This window comes from Neoarthrinium moseri, assembly GCF_022829205.1.
Source record: "Neoarthrinium moseri strain CBS 164.80 chromosome Unknown scaffold111_Wmoseri_CBS_16480, whole genome shotgun sequence".
NCBI lineage: Eukaryota > Fungi > Ascomycota > Sordariomycetes > Amphisphaeriales > Apiosporaceae > Neoarthrinium > Neoarthrinium moseri.
In genome coordinates this window covers 1-16,948 of record NW_026055225.1, presented here as the reverse complement: position 1 = coordinate 16,948, position 16,948 = coordinate 1, and the positions used below count along the sequence as shown (strand labels likewise).

The 16,948-nt window shown below is 53.1% G+C and overlaps 5 protein-coding genes across 5 annotated transcripts; 2 read left to right on the top strand and 3 right to left on the bottom strand.

Moving 5' to 3' along the window:
- Window positions 1–1,232: 1,232 nt before the first annotated feature.
- On the bottom strand, window positions 1,233–4,083 carry JN550_013311 (uncharacterized protein; the record flags this gene model as incomplete). Its single annotated transcript, XM_049311884.1, has 3 exons — window positions 1,233–3,176; window positions 3,243–3,704; window positions 3,850–4,083. The coding sequence occupies 3 exons, from the start codon at window positions 4,081–4,083 to the stop codon at window positions 1,233–1,235; spliced, it is 2,640 nt and encodes an 879-aa protein (XP_049164703.1).
- A 1,936-nt stretch (window positions 4,084–6,019) lies between these two features.
- JN550_013310 (uncharacterized protein) lies at window positions 6,020–7,985 on the bottom strand (the record flags this gene model as incomplete). Its single annotated transcript, XM_049311883.1, has 2 exons — window positions 6,020–7,884; window positions 7,937–7,985. The coding sequence occupies 2 exons, from the start codon at window positions 7,983–7,985 to the stop codon at window positions 6,020–6,022; spliced, it is 1,914 nt and encodes a 637-aa protein (XP_049164702.1).
- Window positions 7,986–8,607: 622 nt separating this feature from the next.
- On the top strand, window positions 8,608–11,183 carry JN550_013309 (uncharacterized protein; the record flags this gene model as incomplete). Its single annotated transcript, XM_049311882.1, has 2 exons — window positions 8,608–8,683; window positions 8,761–11,183. 2 exons carry the CDS (start codon window positions 8,608–8,610, stop codon window positions 11,181–11,183), a joined length of 2,499 nt encoding a protein of 832 aa, XP_049164701.1.
- An 851-nt stretch (window positions 11,184–12,034) lies between these two features.
- Window positions 12,035–13,655, top strand: JN550_013308 (uncharacterized protein; the record flags this gene model as incomplete). The annotated part of the gene is made up of 2 exons (XM_049311880.1): window positions 12,035–12,103; window positions 12,171–13,655. 2 exons carry the CDS (start codon window positions 12,035–12,037, stop codon window positions 13,653–13,655), a joined length of 1,554 nt encoding a protein of 517 aa, XP_049164700.1.
- Window positions 13,656–14,655: 1,000 nt separating this feature from the next.
- On the bottom strand, window positions 14,656–15,699 carry JN550_013307 (uncharacterized protein; the record flags this gene model as incomplete). The annotated part of the gene is made up of 4 exons (XM_049311879.1): window positions 14,656–15,189; window positions 15,245–15,270; window positions 15,321–15,413; window positions 15,543–15,699. 4 exons carry the CDS (start codon window positions 15,697–15,699, stop codon window positions 14,656–14,658), a joined length of 810 nt encoding a protein of 269 aa, XP_049164699.1.
- Window positions 15,700–16,948: the final 1,249 nt, after the last annotated feature.

Sequence of the window (16,948 nt, the reverse complement as noted above, 5' to 3'; positions counted from 1 at the left end):
ATGCATTCGAAGGGATTGGTTCGCTGCAAGGCCTCCGGCAATGGGGCTGACTAGAGCTGAATGCATGCGAGTTCCGGCAGATGGCAGCATTGCCACCAATGCCTGCGTGAAGCAGCAGCCCGTCGCAAGAAAAGCTGTGGTGAGAGCGGTATGACGGCGTCATGGTTCGATCGAATACGTCCCGGCTACCATTGGGTGTTCCATGCAGGCCTAGTGGGATACAAGTGCAGCTCTAGTCCAGGTAGCTCAACAGTGTGCTTAATCTTGAAGCCGAGCGCTATACGGACTTTAATCACACAGGCTTTGGCTCCGAGTATATAAAGGCAATGAGTATCAGCGGCCTTGAAACCCTGTTCTGGATTGACATGAGTTGCATCCCGTGCAGCCGGACCCATAAAACAAGCACGGAACGAAGAAACTCGATAGCTTCTTCGTATTTTTAGACACAGAGGTTAATAATAGGTATCTGGTCTTGGGCCAGCAGATGGACACGTACATCTAATGGAAGAAGCTTTGCCCAGTTTTCACTATCTCGAAGATAAAAAATCAAGAGACAGTTTTAGAATATCCATCAGCATCGCTCTGAATGTGCAGAGGTGAATAGGAAACATCCGGATTAAGCCCAGTCAGACGGAAGTGCGATTTGGTGACACAACGAGCTAACAGGGTGTGGGAATAAGCACGGATTGTTCAAATGGAGACCAGCGGGATGAAAGAACCTGCCCTGGACTTGCGACTTACCGGATTATCAAATTACCGTAGGAGTACATATTGGACCGGAATACTTCATCGTCTTACGATGATGACGTTCTACCTTCAGACTTGTCTTGGCCGGTAAGGCCCCGAGCCCATCGAGCATCCAAGGGTGGAAGAGGCGCCAGGCGTTTTCATTAGAGCCCGTTACCGAAGTTCCTATTTCGTAACGGTTTGAACCCGGGATATGGGTGAGTACACCAAGAAACAGTATGTATGACACATACTTGGCGCCAAGGCGGCAGACCCGAGCTCTATCCGTATGGATGCGTTCCAGTGTATAAATACCTGAGTACTCTCAGAAATCTTGTCAATTCGCCTTGCCTAATTCCTCGTTGGCACGCTAAACCTATGATACAGAAAACTACCCGCGGCGGCGGGTTACGAATGACTATTGGCTCATCACTAGTCAAGTAAACCAACCACCCAATGCAATGTCGCCTTTCCAATACATATAAAACACTTCGAGATCGATTCATTCATCGCTCATACCTGGGCAGATCATCTGTCCCATGATCATGTCCATGCGGACTGGTAGCTGTCGATGGTCCAGCTATACTATCGTAGGGATCACGGGATCCATACGCATCGTGCTCTTCAAACATTGGTGCTGAAGGCTCTTCACTTGTGGGGGGCCCAGCAATGTTGATAGCTGGAGCGGACGGACCGCCAGCCTCATAGTCTTCTGGCATTTCTGGCGGCGAGCTTGCTTCTGCAAGAAGACGCCTCCGCTCCAGCTCTTGCTTATCATCTGTTGAATTCGTATGTGTTGCTGAAGAAAGGTCTGCCAGGGTGGGTGCAGAGGGTTCCTCGCCCGTACTGTGAGAAGTCTCGGCCTCTGCGACGGGATCACTGGGCTGCGCCGCCAAGCCATTCGGTGTTGGAGCAGATGGTTGCGAGGGACCAGCTTCAGGTTCGCTCGACTGAGCCGGGGGTTGACTCGGTAAAAGGCGCTGTTCAGCTTGCCGAACACGTTCCTTCTCGGACAAGCCATTTTGGGCTGGAAGCTGAGGTGGTGGTACGTAACTTGGAGCTTGAGAGCCATGACCCTGGGGTTCATAACGAGGCACCTGAGGCGAAGGGCCCGGAGGGGCTTGTGTCTGCGATTGGTCATATGCATTCCAGGGAGACCTAGACCCGCTCTGCTCGCCATCTTCCTCATATCTCTCCTGCCATGTATAGCTCATGTCATGCGACTCTCCAATGTATCCGTGCTCAGATGGAGGCTGGAGGTTAAGAGCCGGCCGTGCAACCGATTTTGAGCGTGATCTGTTGGTGTCTACGTTGCCCACCACGACCTCGAAAGAGACAGAGATAACCCCCTTTTCACGTCTCAGGTGATCCGTGTCGACTATCGTGCCATTCCAGTTCGCAAGCCTACTCAGCTGCCTGTCGTACGAGTCCTGTGAAGGACCAGTAGCTGAAACTGACATTGATGCCATTCTAGTTGGCTGCTGTGTGCTGCCTTGTGATTGACCAGCAAGGCGCCCGCCAAGATCAACGACAACCTCCACGTGATATTTGAAAGTTATTAAACTTCCAGGGACGCCTTTTATGCTTGGAAAAACATCTTCTGGTACCCTAACAGACGTGGTGATATTTGCCGATAGAGTCCGCGGATCGATGATGAGCGGTGCGACGGCCTGAGAGAGGTCCTTCCGGAATACGCTACAAGACCCTGCTGATGACAAAGACAGGCCGCCCAAACCAGTCCTCGATTTCGGGTAGTACTCCTCACGCTCGAGTTTCTTAATGTCGTCCTTTGACAGATCCGTAAAAAGCGTTGATGGAGGCGCATAATCGACCCTGCCCTGACGAAAAAAGGTAACAATAATCCCATGCAAGCTCTTCATGCGGCGGTTGTGGTCCACCTTGATCCTCACAGGCAATAAGTCTCCGGGTGTGCATCCCCCTTTTAATAGTTCCACTGTGGCGGTGATTTCACGGTCCTCGGTAGCTCCCCCCGACACTTTACTTCCGTTGCTGCCATCAGCACCGCGGGCGCTATTGCTGTTATGGCTGGCGGCGCTTCCGGTACTGACTTCGCTCTGGATATCGCTTTGGATCGGACTCCGCGGTAAGTGGTGGTCATCCTGCCGCGGGTGCATCGACTCTTCTAGGTTGACAGAGCTGTCATTCGACGTCTCATTTGCCCGCATCGAGTCCATGTCGGATACATGCTCATGGCCCTCTACACCCGTCGAATGATTCTTGGTCGGGGTATTTGCTGTGGCGGCCGTCCGTTTTCTTCTCCGCTTGTGCATGGCATGCATTGTGACTTTCCGTTCCCTAGGTACTGGGACGAGCCCTACATCTACTTTCTCTAGGAATGAGAGCTTCCTCTCAGCACTCGTCGTTGGCGCTATCGACGTTGGGCGGGTGAGAGTGGCTGTGATCAAATATGATATGGAACCCCGTTCAAACTAGATCTGCTGTGAGCATGCCGGCTCCTATGGAAAACAAGATTGAGAGTGCTGTGGGTTTCTTACATCGATACTACTAGGAAGGCCTTTGGACGGAAACAGCAAGTCAAACTTGAACTCCCATCGCCTGGCCTCTAGGCGGCCTTCGCCGCAGAGTACCTGCTCATCGGAGAACAGCTGGGCATGGCCATTGCCGAAGTACCGGGTGCTGCTGGTCCCCTCGCTGGGGACAATGGCGGGGTTGATGGAAGCCACCTGCGCCGCGTTCTTATACACCCGAACATGGCCATGCAGACAGACTGTCAGGTGGGTGATGCGGACGGGTTTGATGACGGACAGAATGACGGAGCCCGTCACATGGTCACCGGCAGAGTACTGGCGGTGGGGATCGTCCACCTGCACGTAGAACTCGGCGAGATTGCGATTTCGAGTCCGGGACCGCAGAGGCAAGGACAAAAGGGAGAAGAGCGACCTTTTTGACGGTCCATCTTCGATTGGTAGGTCGGCGGTGCGGCCGGATGCACCCATCTATTCCACGTATATCGCTCGATGACGACGTGCGTGCCTCGCATGACACGACACGACACGGCAGGATAGGGCAGGGCAGGGCAGGGCAGTGGTAGAGATGCGATGCGATGCGATGCGATGCGAGGTGATGTGAGGCGTCACCTACTGGACCACGCGTGTTGCTTGGCCAAGCGGCCGTGGCATTCGACGACGGGAGGCGCGTGTCGTTGGGAATCCAGGACGGGCCTTGAGGCTCGGGAGGCGATGCGCAGGCGCAGGGCTGGCTCGGGGCCCGGCGGAGGTTGTCGTCTGCAGGTCGCCGCCGCGCAGATGGCGACAATGGAACGTTTGGAATCTTCGTTTGAGGCTTTGAGTTGAGCGTGGTTTTGGAAAGTTGCATGTGCTGAAAGCCGTGGATTAGTCTTGGCGTCTTGGTATGAACGGATGCCCAGGAACTAAGAATACAGCTGGGTGTCTGGGTGTGGGAATGGGCGATGGGGGGAAAGGGGAGGGGGGCGATCTCGACCAGCTCGACTCGTCGCCTGTGTCTGGGGGGACCCCCTGGGCCTGGGGGGGACGAGCGACACCTCCTCGACCGAGGGGGGCCCGCCGCAGTGTCGCCTGAGGGAGGAACCGTCCAAAATGTCGCGCGGTCCACTGGCTTGACTGGGCGGCAGATGGCCCCCGGTTCCATGCCGCTAACATCGGACTTGGGCTAGTTACTGCATTGTGCTACGCATTCGAGCTGGCACTCAGTTAGTGCTCCGTACGCGGCGGTAAGTATCCCTGTATTCTTTTTCCCTCTCCGTCTCTCTCTCTCTCTCTCTCCTCCCTCTTCCAGCTGGGTTCGCGTGCTGAAGTACCCGGGCAGGTGTGTGACCATTTCAAGAGTGCGATCCCCATGCACGTACAGAGCGAGCCCGAGTGTGGCCCACGGGTGGCTATTGGATTGGACAACGATACGCGCCTGGCCAACCTTTGGTGAGGTTGGCTGTCATAGGTACCTCACAACTCATGCGCGAGAGCCGTCGTGGGCTTCCAGGAGTCAGATCGCTTCCGAGGTGGGTTTCACGGCCCACTGGAGCTCTCTTTCCGATTATTCATCACGGCGGTTGAGCAGTCGGCAGGATAGCTTCGATGGCTAGCCTGTAACCTTAATTAGATTCTCTAAGTTGGCCTTGGGTACCTACTTTGGTTGGCCCAAGCGAGATCCTCGATCAAGGTCTGTTTCCGCTTTCGTCCTGCACGTCGAGGCAGGACAGCGCAGGCCCCAGGGTGCTCAAATCCGCTTGGCGGCGCCCTTGACTCGGGTACAGATTCGAAACATCGGTGGAACCGTTCTGTCAAGCAAGCAGTTGCGACTTGTCGATTGGTGTCGCTCGTGCCATCAGACCTTCAGTACTGTCGCGCAGTCACGTAAAGACGCGCCCAAGGGGAGACGGGGTCTGTTTTGATGTGTTTTGACTTCACGTTTCGTCCCACCGCGTGCGCAGGTAGCGACAGAGGCTTGCTGTGTAACTTGCTGCTTGGGCACCTCATGTTGGTCGCCCTCAGCTCGTTACGTCTAGCCTTTAGCGGGTAGCTTACGGGTTGAGAACAAGCACAGACAGTGATTGGTGCGACAAGCCACACGGTGCCGACATCACTTGCATATCAGGCCCGCGAAACTATCTGAACCAAGAGAATTCTCGGTTGTGGGAGCGCTACATTCAGGGACTGAGGCGATTTGTTGGACTCGGTACCGGCTGCGGAGGACGTATTCGAGAAATGAGTTCATCAAGAAAGGTCTTCAAGAGATGCCGCCAAGCTCGGGTGAAAGCTTAGCTAGCCAAGCAATGATGACGCCAGATTGCCGGGAGCTTTTGCCGTGGCCTCGAGCTGTCAGGTCGTCAGCCAATCTAACGGTCGCGGTGTGTGGTCGCTTAAAAACGGGCTTGAACGGGGGGAACGGGTGTCCAAACGGTTTGGTGCAGATAGGCTTCTTTCTTTTCCTGGAAAAGAAAAAGCGGCTTCCCTTCCAACGAACCGCACTAGAACATTGGATGTCTCTTAGGTTAGCGCGGTGCGGAGTACCATCACACGGCTTCGGCAATGCCTGGTCATACTATTTTGAGGGAAAAAGGAACCTGGAAATCGTGTGTTGAGCAAGGTGTGTTTCATCAGTATTATCTCAACACCATCCTGTTGCTCTATTATGCCTACTCATGACGCAAAGTGGCCAATCCTAGCTACTATAGGGTTTTATGCGAGCCAGCCGTAATGTAAATGCCAGAACCACTCCCCGGAACGCCATGCATGCTGTGTTTTCCAAATGCTTGACACAAATTCGAAAGAGTCTAATCCAACGCCTCGCCGGACAAGATGCTCTGCAGAATGCCAGATCCAATGCCCTCTATAGCCTGCTCCATCTCTTTCTCTCCAACGGAGCTGGCAACTCGTTTCTCGTCAGCCAACCCGGCATTAGGGCCGAAAGCACTGCGCTTCCCCCTCTTGCTGGGCGTTTGAGCCATGGTGAAAGAGCCGGTCTTGCCGTCCACCGTGCTAATCAGAGACAGCGTCTCTAAGCTGCTCATGACTTCCCGAAACTCAGAGCTCGACAACGGGTGTAACACGGACTCTTCAGTGCATAATCGACAATAGGTATCGTACAAGATTTTGATGCTAGGCGCACTGGTCTGCGATTTGGAAGGGGTTGCCAGTACGGATGTCTTCGCAGCCCTGTTTCGTTTCTCCAATGCCACGAGAGCGCACAGCGCCGCCTTCTGTTGCAAGTTCAGAGTCTTGAGTCGTTGGCTCGTGCCATTGCTGAAGGCTGCGGCAGTGATCTTGTTTAGATGGCCGATGCTAACTCTCGGGGCGGTCTCTATCGTCAAGCTCTTGAGCGACTCCATCAGGGCAGCAGAGGCGCTCTTCTCTGGGTAGCGCTTCGAAGGTGACGAGAGGTTGTTGTTCTCGCCCAAAATCTTCCGCGAAGGTGTCGCGAGAAGCATCTTCTCCTTGATCTCCGCCTCGTGCTTCTGTTTCGTCTCCAGCTCCACAAGATCAATGGCCCGCCGGCAGATCTCGAAGGCCTTCCGCAAATCGCCTGTCTGGCTAGAGACTTTTCGAGAGCACAGCTCGATTGCGGCGGGATGGATAAATGGTATCGGAGCCCCTTCCGGTACAAGGCTCTTGAGACGTGAAGTGATGATGGTCTTGATCTGCGTTGCCGAATATGGCAGGAAAGGTAGGAGTTCGGGCTTGAGGTTGCGAGACTTGAGTCGAGGAAGAAAGCGGTCTGTCAGATCCAAAGCGTTGGCAATCCCAACCAACACTAGACGCGATGTCTTTTGCATTGACCACTCAAACACGCGGTACAAGCTTTCCAAGTCGAGAGTGAGGATGTGGTCAATCTCGTCCAGGACTACTAGGTAGACTTCGGAAGTCTTCTTCTTGGTAATGAACAGCTTCTGAAGGGTCGAGACAGCGTCTGCTTCTGCAAGCTCGGACTCATTGCAGAGAAGGTCTAGTAGAGTGGTATAGAGATCCTTGGATGACTTGATACTCATGCAGTTGATGTAAGCCTTCTTGACTGTCGATGACTGGCTCGCCTTCTCAGTGATCTCGTTGACCATGGCGCTCTTACCAGTCCCCGGCGGTCCGCTGACATAGAGACACCCACTCGGATTGGGCTCCGAGCACCGCTCCAAGAAACCACCAAGTTGTGCACGCTCATCATCGCGTCCAATGAGTTGGCCAGGGTCTGCGCTTCGAGAGAAGAGTTGGCGGGCATGGTGGTAGATGGTCTGCACTGCCGCGGGTGTAAGAGGCGTCTGCGGTGTCATTCGCTTGGAGACTCTCCCAGCGGACATAACCCGATGACGGGGTGTAACAGGTGCTTTGGCAAGTGCATCCCTGAACCGAGGTGTAGAGGGCGTGAGCGGGTTGTAGTCTGATTCGGCCAAGGTTAGATCAGGGCCATTGGACTTGGACGAGCGGCCGCCACTACCTCTCTTGGCATGCTTCTTAGGAAGCAGGTCGGCGTCGTCATCAAAGGCAGGCGTCTCTGCAGGCGTGTCCTCGGTGATCTCGCCTGTGACTATGTCCTGAATGTCCAAGTTCTCGATGGCGGCTGCCTCCGGATAGGCATTCTCGTCGTTGACCTGGAAGCTCCGGGTCTGGCGTTTCGGTCGTTTTGCAGGAAGGTCCCGCTCTGGGAGGGCTATGTGAGCTTGAGTCCAGCCTATAGGTTGACTATTCGGACTCGGACTTACCAACTTCTCTCGAGCTTCTTGTCCGCTTCCCAAGGGTAGTCATAGCCATGGTTACCGTTGTCGCTCGTGAATCCCAGAAACGATGTCCAAGGAAGAACTGTAGCTGGTTGAGATTGTGAGCGCTAAGAAGGGTCAATTAAACGGGGAGCGACGCGACTTCATGGCCCCACCACGCGTTCAGACGCGCTGCGTCGCCCGGTTCTTTCGGGTCGCTCTTCGGGCGCGTAAAGTGCTGTGGCTGGGAGGCTGGGCAACTGGGGGCCTTGAGCCTCAGCGCCTCAGCGCCTCAGCGCCTCAATGCCTCGAGCACGTACGGGCACGGGCCAATGTCAAAGCTCGGGCCATCTTCACCCCCACCCCACCAGCCCACTCGGTCCTGTCCTGCTCCCCTGTGGCGCCTGACTTGGACCCCCTGGCATTCATGTCGTGGAACAAGGCGATCTCCGCTGGCTGCCCCGTCCCCGGATCCAGCCCAAGGTAGCATAAGTCAGATCAAATGTCGCCACTAACGGAAAGACGTTGATTCCCCTATCAGCATCCCACCAGACCCTGACTTCTGCTCAACTTGCGCCTCGGTCTCTTTCATGCCTCGCTTTCCCAGCAAGCATGATATCACTGCAGTGCACACCAGCTAGTGGCTCATCGGCGTCCCCAGAGGACAGCATCACAAGATGACGGATGGAGGAACGGTGGCTTATAACAGCCGTGTCGCGGCACTCCGAGAAGCCGAGTATCCCATGATTAAAGGTGCGACCACTGAGCCTGCTTGCAGCTTTCCAAATTTTTTTTCCTTCATGTTTTCTGTTTCTTCCCTTTCCCCTTAGCATCCCTGAAGCTGATTGGCGATGCAGATGAAGTATATCTCGACCATGCCGGGACGACGCTCTATGCAAAGTCCCTGATAGACAGGTTTGCGGCGGACATGACGGCCAACCTCTACGGCAACCCGCACTCCGCATCTTCATCTTCCCAGGCATCGACCTCCCGCGTCGATGATGTCCGACTCAGGCTGCTCCAGTTCTTCAATGCAGACCCTTCTGAGTTTGATCTTGTTTTTGTAGCAAATGCAACGGCCGGCATCAAGCTGGTCGCGGAGGCGTTCCGATCCATTCCTGAGGGCTTTACCTTTGCTTATCACCAGGCCTGCCATACCAGCCTGGTGGGTGTCCGGCAAGAAGCTAGAAATAGTCATTGCCTGGACAATGCAGCTGTAGAAGGCTGGATTGAGGGCAAGGCGCTACCAGGTGATCCTGGCAGTCCTGAAAAGCCAACTCTATTCGCATATCCTGCACAGTCTAATATGAACGGCCAGCGGTTTTCGCTGGACTGGTCTGAACGCATACGCAGGGATGGTAGTGGCACACCAAGACATATATACACCCTCCTGGATGCCGCAGCTTATGCTGCAACATCTCCGCTTGACCTCGGCAACTCGGCATCTGCCCCTGACTTTACAGTCTTCAGTCTCTACAAGATTTTTGGGTTCCCGGATTTAGGAGCTCTTATTGTACGTCGACAGGCAGCACCGACATTCCAGAACAGGAAATATTTCGGTGGCGGTACCGTCGATATGGTTGTCTGTGTCAAGGAACAGTGGCATGCTTCAAAGACACAATCTCTCCACGACTCTCTTGAGGATGGTACGCTTCCGATTCACAGCATCATGGCGCTGGACGCCGCTCTTGACGTTCATTCTCAGCTTTTCGGAACAATGCGAGATGTTGCCGCACATACATCACTGTTAGCTCAACGAGCGCGGAGTCGATTAGCAGGATTACGGCACCGAAATGGGGCATCTGTGTGCACCATATACTCGCCCGAGCAAGCATGCCAAAACCATGCGCGGGCCATGGGTCCTGTTGTGGCATTCAACCTCCAGAACAGTCAAGGGGCATGGGTTAGTCTAGCAGAATTCGAAAAGCTAGCTACCCTCAAAAAGTTCCACATCCGGACTGGCGGGCTGTGCAACCCAGGAGGTATCTCGACAGCTCTCGGGTTAGAGCCATGGGAGATGAAGAGAAACTTTTCTTCAGGTTTCCGTTGTGGCAATGAGAACGATGTTATCTGTGGCAAACCAACAGGTGTCATTCGTATCAGCTTGGGTGCGATGAGCACGATATCTGATGTGGATAGATTCACTATGTTTATCGAGGAATTCTATTGCACAGATGATACCCTCAATACGTTGCCTGAGAACACATCCAATGATATCGAGAATACATGTGGTATTCACGTGGAGGATATCATGGTCTACCCGATCAAAAGTTGTGGCGGATATCGCATCCCGAAAGGGGTGAAGTGGGATGTCAGAGCGGAAGGTCTGGCGTGGGATAGGGAGTGGTGTTTAGTGCACAAAGGTACGGGTCAAGCGTTGAGTCAGAAGCGGTATCCACGCATGGCTCTACTTCGACCAGACATCAACTTCACAGAAGGTGTCCTGCAGGTATCCTACCATGGGGCCCTACCCGATCTTGCGAAGCCGAATATCTCGATCCCACTCTCCGCAAATCCGCAGTTCCTTGAGCCGCTTTCAGCTGCCAAGCGGCTCACATCCCGGGTTTGTGGTGAAGAGATTACTGCACGCAGATACACTTCTACGGCGGTCAACGAGTTCTTCTCCGCCATTCTTGGTGTACCATGTGCGTTAGCTAGGTTTCCACCAGGCGGGCAAGGAAACAGCATGCGCCACGCCAAAGCACACCTGCAGAAGCACCAGAGTTTACCCAGACAGATGAGATGCACCCTCCCGGGAAGCTTTGAAGGTTTGGCGACACCCCCCGACTCTGACTCTGAAGGTGAGCCGCGAAAGATCCTTCTTTCCAACGAAAGTCCAATCCTCGCCATCAACCTCTCAAGCCTCCAGGCTCTGAACCGCGAAATCACTGCCCGGGGTGGAAAGCCCGTCTCAGCAGAGGTCTTCCGTGCCAATGTTGTCATCGGCTCCTCCGCGTCTCAACCGGAATCATTCGCATACTCTGAAGATCACTGGTCCACACTGAGGATAGGGCAGCAAGACTTCAAGATGCTGGGCTCGTGTAGGAGATGTCACATGGTCTGCATAGACCAAGAGACGGCTTCCAAGAGCGAGGAGCCCTTCGTGACGCTCACGAAGACCCGAAGATTTGATGGCAAAGTGTACTTTGGCACGCACATGTGCCACTTGCCATCGAGAGATACCCTGACGCGGGACGCACAGCATCCCACTTTGCAGGTTGGTGATACGGTTTTAATAGACCCACCTGAATAAGCATAGCGTTTTTGAATATACCAGCACGATGTAAACGTATCGCATTTCGTTTTGGAATTCTTGACGTGATGCTAGGGTTGACAAAAAAAAACTAAAAGACTAATGGAATCCTAAACTGAGGCCTCACCTTTCCTTAAAATGCTCACTTCTCCACAATCAATTCCCTTGCCCTTACTATGCCGGGTCTTGGAGATGGAGCAGTCTCAAATCGTGCCATGTTTTTTAAGGTGGCTTCAATCGCCTCCCCAGAGCCAAACCGTGTTTCTCATTTTAGCACAACCAGCAGCCCGAGGAAGTAATGCATCTTATTGGTAAAGATCACCGCTATACTCTCGACTAGAGGACAATTAGTGGATTGTATATTCGGCATGTGACATAGTCTAGAGTGGTAAAATCTGACCGGGGGGGAAGGGAGGGGGTGGCTGTTTAGTGGTATAGTTGGAACGGCAGATTGTTGCACAAGTTTTATGCAACCCTATACACGGATCTCACATAGCCGACAGTTGTGCTCAGCTCGGGTATCTGCATATGCACCCCACGCAGATAAGCACCAATCGGAAGGCGTGAAAAATAGACTATTCTCCTATCATATGCCAACTATCCTGTTTAGACTTGGGTGAACCTAGGCATATCCCTGGCTGAAGATTGTGGCTGAGCCACGAGAACGACGGTAACATTGTCCCGCGTTCTCCGTGCTGTCGTCTCGATGCAGCCTGAGGAGCAGGCTAACACTCTCGCTTCAATCCCGGTGCTGTCTTCGATGTGCAGGCAGCTTCTCACCACGTATAGCGTTACGAACATGTCGCCAATCGCGTACCCATTCAAGCAAAGGTAGAGGGAACCGACACATAATGCCGCCACGGAGGTCCCACAAGAAGTCCAGGGCGGGCTGCCGGAGATGCAAGACCAGGAAGATCAAGGTATAACTCACTGGGTATAGCCACATCTAGTCGGGCATGTCATGATTGACCGCGTATCATCTTGCAGTGCGACGAAGTCCACCCGCGCTGCGGCAATTGCCTCAAGCATGGCGTCGCCTGCGACTTCGAACACCCCGAGCTGGCCGAGTCTCTCGCGATCCCAGATACCCCCGCGACCGCAGCGTCACCAAGCTTCTGCGATAGTCCCGCCACCAGCAGACCGCCTCCGACCCCGGAAATGGCTGCAAATGCGCCGTTGAAGATATATAGACATCCGGACCCGCCGCCAATCAGCCCGACTTCTAAGAACAACAGAATGATGGAACTACGATTGCTCCATCACTATACTACAATAACCTGCAAGACATTGCTTATCGCCGATCCCATGAGCGAGGCCATTTTCAGGGATACGGTGCCTAGTCTGGCCTTCACTGGTGCCAACTTCCTGGCGGATGCTATACTTGCGGTTTCGGCTTTGCATCTGCGGTCAGCACAGCCGCATGACCAAGCTCTTGTAAGGGCTAGTCACGCATATATGGCGTCCTCGTTGTCCGAGTACAGCACCAGCTTGAGCAAGGGAATCAATGAAACGAATGCCGAGGCACTCTTTCTCACAGCAACGCTGATCGCCTTCCAGTCCACGGCGTCTCGCATTTTCATGCGTGAGGATGGAGGCGATACCAAGGATCGCACTGGCGGCTATGCACTGCCGATATCCTGGTTTCACTCTTTCCAGGGAATCAAAACTATTGTCGCGACAAGTTGGCAATGGTTGCGGAACAGCGGGATCGTCGTGCCTATCATTCAATCACAGCCGGCACTCGATCTGAACATGAGTTCCCAAGGTTCGACTTTCTTCGGAAATTTGCTAGATGGCATGGAAGAGGAGCTTGCAGCCCAAGATCCGGATGATTCGACACGGGATAAGTCCCGGCAAGCATACCAACACGCAGTTGCTGTGTTGAACTGGGCGCATAAGATACCGCTCACCGGAGCGCCGATTGTCTTCCTCGCCACTGTATCTCGACGATATATGGAACTATTGCAAGCCCGTCGACCGCGGGCTCTGGCTATATTGGCCTGTTTCTTTGGCCTCCTGAAGAGCCTTGATAGCGTCTGGTGGCTGAAAGGGATAGCGCGTCGCGAGGTCATGGGGATTTTGTCACTCTTCGACCCGGACGATCAAGAATGGTGGCCGCGGCTGCAATGGCCGGTGCGGATGGCCGTATACGATGGGGACATTATACCGCCAGATGTTTGGGGTGCTGACTGGACTGGTGGCATATCACTCTTAGCCCAGTCCAACCAGACCGGGGGAGGGTTTATCTCACACATCGAACTGTTGAGTCAGATGGCCAGCGCGATGCAAACCATGCCGAATGTACCGGCTGAGACAATGGTGGATGCAGCGTATACGACTGCTGAGGGGCAGATCTCATCGCAAGAAGGTGTATCGCCGATCTTGGCTCACGATCTCGTGCACGGTTTAGGCCAGGGCCTGGACCCCAATCAAGCCTACCAAAGCTTGCTGCACATACCGCCTCTAGATTGAGAGTATTCAGACAGCATGAATCGTCACGAAGAACAAAATCTTAAGATGCTCAGTAAGAACACAGTTATGACAACCAAGGACGGCTGGTATGGCCCAGAATTCAAGTCAGAGCGAACTGGCGCCCACGAGAGCGTCAATCGGGCCACACATACTCGGCCTAATGTTCGGCAGCGGAGACAAACAAGGACTTCATCGCGCGTCCTCGCCTTGTCAATTGCGATCGGAACAAATGGTGAAGATCGGTGTGAGCCTCCATGCCGCGATCAAGACCAAAGGCTCGCACACCTTTCTATCCATAAGGTTACAGCAGCCGCTCGACTCGGTCTGAAAAGACTTTTTCTACCAGTTGCATATAGGATGACTGGGGATCTATGCATGGCCGAATCATAGCGCCATATTAACGGAATTAGGGGGCCAGTTTCCAAACACAACTTGCGGTTGTGTGCCCAATGACACGAGGTACCTGCCAGGTTAAGTCTGCAGGAGAGAATTCCGGAAGGGCCCGGACTTTTGCTGGTGTTTACCGGTCTCTCCTCAGAGTGCTCTGTGGCAGGAGCTTGAATGAAATCGGCCAGCGCCTCGTGTGGGCGAGCACGGCCTTGGTGTGCACTTCGATACAAAGTAAGCAGAATATACATCAAATATTGCCAAGAAAGTCTCTATCAGTCGACCGACCTGTCATGATCCTGTTTCCTCATTGAATAGCCCAATTAGACTTATCTACGACGCCGTACCTAGTTGGTCATTCCATGCATTATTCCGCTAAATGACAAATGAGTTCGCTTAACTACTCGCCTGAACACTAATAAAGCTGCTTTGAGTAGACACATTACGATAACTATCTCTTATCGTTGGGGCGATCTAATGCCAGTATTAGCAACCTTCTTTGATGGCGATTTCACACCACACCACAGTTGCATTCATTGATGTATCGTGAATGGCATAGTTTATGGGCAAGACTATATTAGCGAATGTCGCCAACACCCCGCCTTAGCCGTGCCTAGTATGTCCCGCCAGTGTTAGGCTTACCCAACCCCCGAGCAGCATTCAACGATACGGCGATCGTGGCTTGTAGGGCCGTAGTATCACACGCAGCGCTGACCATGTCAAATCCCTTATCGCCGTACTTCTTCGCCTGCTCACCACTAGTGGCGAAGAAACCAGCCTTCTTTCCGGCCTTGTGGGTGGCCGCCAGGATGCGCTCGATGGCCTCCTCCAGCTCTGGTTTTATCACTCCGTCCAAAATGGGGTGGCCAATGTTGTTGCCCAGGTCGAAAGGCCCCACGAACAGAAGGTCGATCCCAGGCACTGCGGCTATCTCCTCGACCGAATCCAGGGCCTCTTGCGTTTCTATTTGGACCATCGTCAAGAGAGACTCGTTAGCCTTCTGTAGATACTCTGTCATGGTAGGTATCGGGTTGAAGCGCTCCATGGAGAATGGAGAGCCTAACCCCCGCTGACCCTGGGGAGGGAACTTTGCTGCTGCCACTATCTTTCTGGCCTCATCAGGGGTTCGGAGAAGCGGGACCAGTATCTACGAACTCAATGTTAGCGAAGATCCACAGCTGGCCATCAGTCTCTATACATACACCATGAGCTCCGCAGTCCAATGCTCCTATGGTAACTGTCAGCAACCCACAATTACTAAGGTATTGATGGCCTTACGTTTGATCATCCATCCTTGCATGTCTGGAATTCTAACCAGTGGACTAACACCGCAGCTGGCAATGGCTGGGACAGCATCGTGCATGGCAGCGTCTGCGTTCTTTGTTAGTATATATCAATGTCAAACCTTTCAGCAGCATAACATTCTTCTGATCCGCCTTGAAAGATAAGAACAGGGGGGTATTGAGAAGGAAAAAAGAAAGAAAAAAAAGAAACACTTACCATCGATATTGCCATGTTCACAGTCTACCATGACCCAATCCACGCCAGATCTCGCCAAAGTTCTCGCCACATTGGCGCCTGGCAGCGTCTGCCAGAGGCCCATAGACGGTCCTGTGGACCTCAATAAGGCATTCTTGAAAGTGCACCCTCGCAACATGGTAGAATGGTCTCGTGTGACGACACGCTTCGCTTGAAATCGGACGAAGGACTGGTGCGTACAGTGACCTCTTAGGATAATGCGGCTCAATGGAGAAGTCGTCCGGGTAACAAGCATTGACCAAAGCCGAGCCTCCGTATTCAGGTTGATATTTCAATTCAAGTAAACTCCGGATTATAATAAACCAGGGATGTCTCCGTGATGCAGATGCCGAATGTTTGGCAGGTTGTCGTCCGCAGCGAGCCGCCAAACGGCCGCTAGGCGTGCGGGGCACCTCCGGCATAGGCCCGGATTATGTATACCTCCTCTGCCAGGTCTTCTGGGTATGTACTATAGCGATATCAAAACGAGATATTCCACAGCAATATATTACTATAGAAGGAATATTAGAACAAATCAGAGAGCAAGGAAATTAACACTGCGCTATTTGCTTACCACGCTGTAGCCGCCGGCAATACAGCGCTTGAAGACAAACGACGATCCATTGACAATGTCGCATCAATTAGCTTGAAAAGCTGTCTTGGGACTTCAGAGAGACCATAGTCGCAACTGACAAGTAAAATGCCCTCGCCTTAAACTGAAATTCGATGCACTCAGACTATATCTTCACTTCGTTTCTGCATAGATCTAAACAGCCCGCCACAGACAGAACAAGTAGGGCAAGTGCATGGGGGCTTGCTCGTACAACCTTTTGGATAATGCATGTTTATTGATGATGCACTTTGAGAACAAAACCTCTTCGTTGGCTACGAATGGAGGTGGACCCTACCGTCAAATACCTGGGCACTAGCCAGCGGCGATACTCAAAACAGCAACCCCGAAAGAACCCCATTATTTCTTTCAGTCACGATGGTTTTCTTGGACGATGTTTACGGCTCAAGTGGGCCGTGCCTTACTCTATGTGTGTTCTCCGACATGGAGGTGCAAGTTTCTCTCGAAAATTGATATCTGACTCACAAGGCCCGCCAAAAATTGCGTGACTGGGCTTATAGTTTCTGCAGGATAGGGCATCTATGGCGGGCGAGGACCTGTGGCTTCAGATAGAGACCCACTTCCGTCCCACGCCTTCGGACCTATACATTTACACTAGGTGTAATGGTCAGCGGTACTAACCTAGCGATAAGAATATCAATCCACTGTTAGCCCTAATAAACTCTATATCTCTGTCCTATATGTTTACCGAAGAGGAGCTTCTTGTTCGTTTCTTCGTAACTGCCGACTGCATCTCGGTTTCCCCCTGCCGCACCCC